This window comes from Panicum virgatum, chromosome 4K (genome assembly GCF_016808335.1).
Source record: "Panicum virgatum strain AP13 chromosome 4K, P.virgatum_v5, whole genome shotgun sequence".
Lineage (NCBI taxonomy): Eukaryota > Viridiplantae > Streptophyta > Magnoliopsida > Poales > Poaceae > Panicum > Panicum virgatum.
This window is the reverse complement of record NC_053139.1, coordinates 24175208-24183312: the sequence shown is the minus strand read 5'-3', so window position 1 is coordinate 24183312 and position 8105 is coordinate 24175208. Positions and strand designations below refer to the sequence as shown.

General features: G+C 45.6%; 1 protein-coding gene and 1 long non-coding RNA gene across 5 annotated transcripts; one reads left to right on the top strand and one right to left on the bottom strand.

Annotated features, from left to right (window-relative positions):
- The first annotated feature begins 3584 nt into the window (after positions 1 to 3584).
- LOC120703531 lies at positions 3585 to 6766 on the top strand. Of its 4 annotated transcripts, none has more exons than XR_005687060.1 (4): positions 3585 to 3869; positions 3965 to 4124; positions 4818 to 4930; positions 5400 to 6766. It is a non-coding gene; the product is annotated as an uncharacterized LOC120703531 (long non-coding RNA). The 4 variants fall into 4 exon arrangements; XR_005687059.1 differs by having other exon boundaries at positions 3959 to 4124; XR_005687061.1 differs by having other exon boundaries at positions 3586 to 4124; positions 5400 to 5827; positions 6453 to 6766.
- Positions 6767 to 6930: 164 nt separating this feature from the next.
- On the bottom strand, positions 6931 to 7946 carry LOC120703530 (agamous-like MADS-box protein AGL62). The gene has a single exon (XM_039987648.1). It carries the CDS (start codon positions 7803 to 7805, stop codon positions 7167 to 7169), a length of 639 nt encoding a protein of 212 aa, XP_039843582.1. The 5' UTR covers positions 7806 to 7946; the 3' UTR covers positions 6931 to 7166.
- Positions 7947 to 8105: the final 159 nt, after the last annotated feature.

The following is an 8105-nucleotide window of genomic DNA, read 5'->3' as shown; positions in this document are numbered from 1 at the left end:
CATGAGTCAATTTTAGCTCCTCATGTGAACAACTTATGACATAAAGTAAATGATTTTGTTGTTCACATGTGTCTTTGAGAAAAGAGTTTTCTTTTTCAAATTTGATTGTTTTGGCTAACACTTCGTCAAATAATTTGGTCAAGCCTACTCAAGAGCTCATCATATGAATTAAGATCAATCACATTGAAATTTGATACCTTTGTGTCACCTTGTGACATGAAGCAATGTGGAGATGGGGATAAGCTTGACGTAGCAATATCATCCGTACATGAGCCAACTTGATCATCAAGTATGCTTGGAGTAGAATCATAATTTGCAACACTTGAATCATCATCATCAATCATGTCAAGTGAACTTGTTGTAAATTGATTATCATCGTCATCGCTTGACCATGAGGTGGAGCAATCTTCCACAACCACCATGCCATGGATGTGCTCATCATCCTCATGCACTTTTCCCTTGGTCTTATAATCATCATGATCATCGGAGGCCGCCCCATATTTCTCATTTAGATAACACCAAATCTCATGGGCGGTTTCCTTGTCCATGATCTCACCAAGAATGCAATTATGTAAAGATTTAAACAAGATGTTAGTAGCTTGGATGTCTAGATTTAGGCATTTCTCTTGTGTTGGAGTTAGATTTTCTTCATCTAACACATAAGAAAAACCTACATCCACCACATTCGAGGGCAAATAAATTTAAAATTGCATATCATCCAATTTTTCCACCGTGCAAAGTGTGTGCCATCAAAAATATGTGGACACTCAACATCTAGCCCATAAGTCGCCATACCCTCGGGTCGGTAAGGACCACAAATGAGAGACCTCGGCTCTGATACCACTTGTAGGGTCGAGATGGTAGACTAGAGGGGGTGAAGTCCTTTCTAAAACTAATTGCGCCGGCTAACCGAAACTTATGCGGAATTGAAACTATTCGCTTAGCCAAGACTTCACCCCTCTAACTATGACTCCAAGGCACCTCCAAAAAGATCCTACACAAATCAAATGGAGTGCCAAGCTAGTAAAAACTCTCCTAACAATTCTAATGCCAAGTCCCACAAGCCTAAGCACTAGTACTTCACAAATCGGGGGAGCTCCTACACAATTCTAATGAACAAAAGCACAAAACCAAACCTAAGCTCACTAGATGCTCAAGGACAAGGATACGCAATCCAAATCCAAGAGCTCAACTTGCTTAGCTACACAATCTAAGCACGAGCAACTAATTAAGCTACACAAGCTAACTAGTTACACTAGGATCTCTACTTCTAGCTACACAAGCAAAAAGATGATTAGCAAACTACACAAGCTAACTAATCACTAGATAGCAACTACACAAGCACAAGATATAGATGAATGTAAATACAAGGCTTATGATTTGGAGAATGCAAACCACCGAGAAGAGTAGACAAAATTGACACGGTGATTTTTATTCCGAGGTTCACTTGGTTGCCACCAAACTAATCCTCGTTGAGACAAGCTCCAAGGTTGCCGGCGATCCTCTTGCTAGTGGTGACTCTCAAGTCACACTCTCCCACGTGGAGTGCTCACACCGAGCTCTAGCACATGATCCGGTCGAACCACTTGTTGCTCTTCACGGCTCGCTCAACTAGAGTTGCTCTTCGCGGCTCCCACGGGGTGAGCACAATACCCCTCACAATCTCTTCTCCGGAGCACCGCACAATCTTCTTGCAGGCTTCAACGGAGCCTCTTGCCACCAAGCCGTCTAGGAGGTGGCAACCTCCAAGAGTAACAAGCACACCGGCTTGCAACACGATCACCTAGTGCCACTCGATGCAATCTCTCAAAGCAATCGCACTAGAATCGCTCTCTCACTCGATCGGATGATTACTATCAAGTTGGAGTGAGTAGAGGGCTCTCAAGCACTCTCACACATGGACACCAAGTCCCCAAGGTGCTCAGCTACCTCAAATGGCCGGCCACACCCTCTATTTATATAGGGAGGCCCCAAACTAGCCGTTACACTCAAATCCCGTAAAAACAGAGTTTTCGCGGACTGTCCGCCTCACAGAGACCGGACCGTCCGTCATTCAAAACTAACGGCTAGAATTGTAATGATTATGTGTCAGAGTCGACCGTTATCGCCCTGGGCAGACTGTCCGCACCCCTGGGGCGGACCGTCCGCGGTTCAAAACATCGAACCAACCAATTTGCAAACGTCTCTGACTAAATCTGGAAGTGACCGGCGGACTGTCCGCTCCCCAGGAGCGGACCGTCCGCCGTTCAAAAAGTGAGCACACACAGAAACCGTAGTGTTTCTGTCCCAGAATTTTCAGTAGGAGGCGGACCGTCCGCATTACAATTTGGACACCCAAGACAGAACTAGCAAGTTTATGCGCTCGTTTCAGCTTTTAAAGGCGGACCGTCCGCCCCCATGAACCGGACGGTCCGCAGTTCATTTTGGACCACCAACAGAGCCAAAAATGATTCTGTTTGAGCACATCCGAGATAACGGCGGACCGTCCGCCCCCCGGAGCAGACCGTCCGCAGGTCTATTTCCAGCAGAAATATACCTCGGTAAAACGGCAATAACTCTTAGCTCCAATGTTCAAATTTTGTGATCTTGGACTCTATGGAAAACTTATTCAGAGGGCTACACAATCCAACTGAATATTTGATCCAAAACACAATGGATCAAAACAGTATTTCACTATAAGAGCCAACCTAATCTCCGAAGAACACCGACAAGCCTTTCTTGCTTCCCCGAGTTGATAAACATCAACTCCAACTCTTTTTCCTTTGCAAATGTGCCAACACCACCACGTGAACAACACCATGTGCATGTGTGTTAGCATTTCGCAATCATTTTCAAAGAACTTTCACTTGATCTCACCACGTCACTCGATACTAGCAACATCGCAATGTTAGATCGCTCAAGTGGCACTAGATGACCGATATGCAAACAAGTTTGCCCCTCTTGATAGTACGGCCATCTATTATAAATCCGGCCATGCACTTCTCTACACAATCTTTGACCGGTGAAATGAAATACCCTATAAGTCATACCTTTGCCTTGCGCATTCCATTTCATCTTCCCAAATGTTGATGCCACACAAGCACCAAACTCCATCAAGCCTTTTGATCATCATCATGAGTCAACACTTGGCTTGATCTTTCTTAAATGATATGATCCACTCTATATCATCACATGACCTCTTTGGTTCATCGATCTTGACCTTGCTCGCTCTTCACCGATGCCTCGGTCCATCGGCGCCAAATCTTGCCCAAGCTTCACCGCCTCGCGGTCCCTCGCTTCAAAGCCTTGACTTGCCCTTCTCCATTGCAACCAGTCCATCAAGCAAAGCCTTGTCTTGATCTTCTCCACTTTGGTCACATAACTACATGTCATGTCTCATATGCAATGAGCTCTTCGATCACACTATATGAGCATAGCATCAACCCTTAGCCATTTCTCCTCCATGACACATGTTGCTCATACTAGTGTCTTTGTATGGACTTATCTCCTGTGTATCTCAACATAAACACTTATTAATCCACTTAAATTGTCACTCAATTACCAAAACCAAACAAGGGCTTTCACCCGGCTGCCAACCTGTGGGCAAGCTGGTCTAGCGACAGCGCGTCCACGCTCGCACCGCCGTCGGCGGAGCTACTGGAGTCGTCGTGGCAGTGAACCCCCGTATCAGCGTATCCAACCCTAGCGCAATTCACCACCTCATCTCTCCCTCCTCTTTCTCGCTCCCCGCCGCCGCCGCACCACATTGCTCACCACGTGTGCCTCCCTACTCACCGCCGTCAGTGGAACATGGGTTGTGGGGTGCCGCACGAGCTTGCCGCAGTTGCTAGAGAGCTCCTTCGTCCACCTGCCGCATGGTGCCCCCTGAGGTAGTAGCCTCATCTCCTCCCCCTCCGCAACTCTCTCTCCATCTCTTTTTTCCCCTTCTCTGACTTTCCACTCCATCTCCACCACCGAGGTCAAGCGTGGTGGTGGCCCAAGCAGAAGCATGGTGATGGATCCATGGTCGATCTCGACAGTGGTAACCTCAGCTACGGACATGAAGGGGGGTGAGGATCTGGTTTTCGGCGAGATCTCAATGAGAAATATGGCCTTGGCTTTGCCTTCCCCCTCAATTTGTGATGGTTAGTGGCATCTGCACTGCTATAGTCTGGACAAGGATCTCATGTCGGATTTCACTCATGTGCCCTCTCACACCATCCCATCTTCTCTCATCCCCTCCACTTCATGTGATCCCCCCATAGCTTATATGTTCTATTTCCTGCACAGGTGTGTTACTGGCGGTTATTCTTTCAATTAATTTTCTAGGAAGCCATGCATATTTTTTTAATCTTAGATCTATGCATTTTTTAATGTAGGCACTCTTCCATTGCTCTATTTGTTCCAATAAACTGCTTAATAGATTAGCTGTTGAATTTGTATTCCCTCACTTACAATATCCAGTAACATGGTTAGACTGTGGTATTGGAATGTAGCTAAATAGTGTTGGCTGTCCTCTCATTTTATACCTCTTTGATGTGATAAAATGCATATAGAGTCAGGTTGCCATCAATCATCGGTGCTATTAAAACCTTTCTGTTCTCAGGTGCATGAAAAAGAAATGGCATCTGTATACACATTCTGCATGCACAACTTTGAGGTTATGTGGACAATTCACCATTCTTGCTGGTTAATGTTTGCCAAATGTCCACTTCTGGCATATCCCAAGAGTGTCATTTTATGAAATTGCTCCTGAAGTGTTGCTTTCATGCTTTGACATTGAGAAATAACACATGATATACATCTTACATATGTATTTGGAATGCTGGAACTTGCAGCTGTCTCTCCAGTCATGGACCAGTGAATTATCTGAGAGCTTTGTTGTCAAAGGAATGCAGACATTGCCTTTAAATCCAAGGATTTTGCAACTGCCATCGAGTGTTACTCAAGGGTATGCTATATTATCATTTGATGCACACATATAATTCTCCTATCTGTACTTTTTTGTCCAGTTAAAATCGATAAATTTGCTGCTTTATTGTTTTTAGTGAATTTAGATTGGTTTTGTTCCAGCTAGGCAGAAGTGTGCCCCCATATCATGGCAATTCCTTGATTTAGCCTCCTATTTGGTGATTTTGGGGAAGCAGGTTCATTTACCAGATTCTGGTGGATGGTTGAAATAAATGTAATAACTTAAGCAAGTTCTTGATTGTTCTGACTTCTGAGTCTAGATATACCTTTGAGTTGTTAAAGCTACCAATTTCTAAAACAGTCTTGGACACTGATTCATGGAGCCGCAACATGGGTAGGCATTTTGACCACTGAACTAGAAATAGCATCAGACAAGAAAACATGATACGATGACTGATGGCCAAAGCTGCAACAAGTTTGTCACATGTCAAATGAATCCCCTATTGCAGGCTTGCGGACAGGGTTATCTCCAGGCACAGCATTTCCATCTGCAGTACACCGTGTATTGTTACTCGCTACAGATACTTGCCTGCAGGGTGTGCCATCATGAGGTAATACTAATAACTCCCTTGCTTAATCTGATGCATATAGTCCCATAAACATCATAGTAGGATAGGACAAATAGCACCCTCATGATATATGTGAAGAGTTATTATATATGACGCTTCTGTGTATGGATTAAGTACATTGGCAATGGGTGTCCTCTCAGAAATATGGTAAGTTGGCTCTGAGTGTTGATTCTTTGTTCCGTGTGCTCTACTACTCTTTAAATTCTTATAAGCAGAAATTTTGTCTATTACAAGTGTCAGCTTTGTTACCTTTGATATTCTGTCAGGTCTCGGTCTCAAGTAATCTGTTAAAGCATACATGTAATGAAGTAAGTGGCTTATGTCTTATACTTTTGTGTGTTAGACATTCTGATTTGAAAATCACATTTAGATATATAAATGTACTTCTTTAATTGCTGGCAACTATAGCTCATATGAGATGTACTGCTTTACCTGTAGCTCGTGTTTGGGCCATTTGATCAGCATGGTTGCTTCTTGCTGCTAGCAAGCAACAGGCAACTTGATTTTTTGCTTGCAGCACAGAAAGCAGGTTGAGTTAGATGAACCATACAAATGATGGAGTGGAGATATGATTGTTTCAATTTTAGACAGATACCTTTTATGAGGCGACACCTCAGTTTCTCAATTGCTTTGCCCATCCGATTAGACAGATGCTTTGTGGGCTTGTGGCTGTTAGTGTGCTTAGTGTTAATGGTTACTGCGAAGGAACCAAACCTTTTACTAAGAACTAATTTACACATGTAGCATGAAATTTGTTTTATAGTTCTGCACTCAATCTGGAATTTATAGTTTGTTACTTTTTAAATAATTTTTTTGACAATAGTTTGACATCAGAACTCCTATTTCTAAGGTTTGACATTTATAAAGCTGTAAAGGATCCAAAGATCTATCCAATGAAATTTCACATACTTAATTAGCTCCTTTTGATAACAGCTTATATGGGTGTTTTAGATGATCCGAAGCATTCTTCCAAGACTGCAGAAGTGCAGAAGTGCTGGCATGAGTTTTGGATCAATTCACATGAATGAAAGCTTCAGAAATACCTTAGTTCGGACAAAAAGACATGAAATTTATCTTCATTTGTTATTCGTTTGTGCTTGAATGAGGTGAAATGTTAGCGAGGCACTGTACCTTGTTTTTGAGGTTTAGTGTACTTTGCCTAGATGTATGGTCGTCAAATGGTGATAAATATAGGAGCATATTTTACCTTCTGACAATAAAGGCTGAAATATTTATGTTATCTTAAATATCATTTGATTCTATTGCTGGATTTAATTCTTGAATTGGTAGGGCGCGCATCGCACGCCGAATGTTCTAGTATCAATAACGTTAAGTCTGCAATCCTCGTTCGGCAAGTTAAGTCTGCAATCCTCGTTGGGCAAGCATCGCAAAAGTCTTGAAATCTCGATTGTAAGCAAACTTCTGTTGGTTTGATAGATGAACATTAAGTTGTCAGCATAAGTATGTAATGTACGTAATCACCCTAAGCTAGGTAATACTAGCCCATAAAGGTGGCCAACCTGAGCATACTAGTACTAATCTACTTTCTACACTCAGCACGTAAATAGAACATTTTAAGCAAGTAAACAGGCTCCGTAATTGAATCGAATTACCCCGCAATTAATGCGACTCTGTACTACTCCGGCCCTACGGATGCCACGGCGCCGCCGGCGGAGCCGAGGCCCGCCGCTTGTCTGCTTCGCGTTGCACGGTCTCCCTGACCCGCTGCAGCGCCCTGGCGAACTCCGGCAGCTCCGCCTCCCCGAGCGCCTCGACGTCGGCCTCCCACCAGAACCGCCTTCCGCCCGCCTCCGCGGCCTGCAGCACCTTCTCCCCGACGGCGCTCATCCGATCCTTCTCCGCCTTCACGAGCGCCTCAGCCTCCGTCAGCTCCTGCGCCGCCGCCTCCACCGCGGCGCGCTCGGCGCCCGCGGGGAGGAAGGGGCCCATCTCGTCGCCGGGGAGCGGGGCCAAGCGGCGGAGGACGTGGTCGACGGAGGGTGTGCCCAAGGCGAACACGTTGCCGGCGCGGGAGGTCCTCCTGCCGCCCGCCGCCGGAGCGGGCGGTTCCCCGTCGCCCTGGGGCTGGGGCCGCTCCTCCTCCTCTTTCTTGGAGAAGATGGCGACGGCGACGTGCGCGCCGCAGAGGAGCTGGAGCTCGGAGCACTTCTTGAAGATCCCGCCCTTGCGCTTGCACAGCGTGACCTGGCGTTTCGCCTTGTCCTCGATGAAGCGGATCTCGATTTTCTGCCGCCCCTTGCTCGGCTTCTTGCCCAGCTTCACCATCGTTATTGCCTCTGCTTGAACGACCTCTCTTCTTCGCCGCACCTCTGCTTCGAGCTAACCTCTCTTCTTAGATGGAGAGCAAGGACAAGGATGGCAATGCGACGACAGGAGGGAGGCCGGGTCTATATATAAGTAGAGGCGAGCATTGCCAAAAAGAAGGAAAAAAAAATCAGGGACGGGAGGCGGCGGCAGAGGTCGAAACTGCGTCGGACGCGGGGTAATTTCCCCTCATTTGGAAAGGGAGGATCCGCAGAGATCGTGCGTATAACCTTGCTGCCGTAATAATTAATGGATGATGAG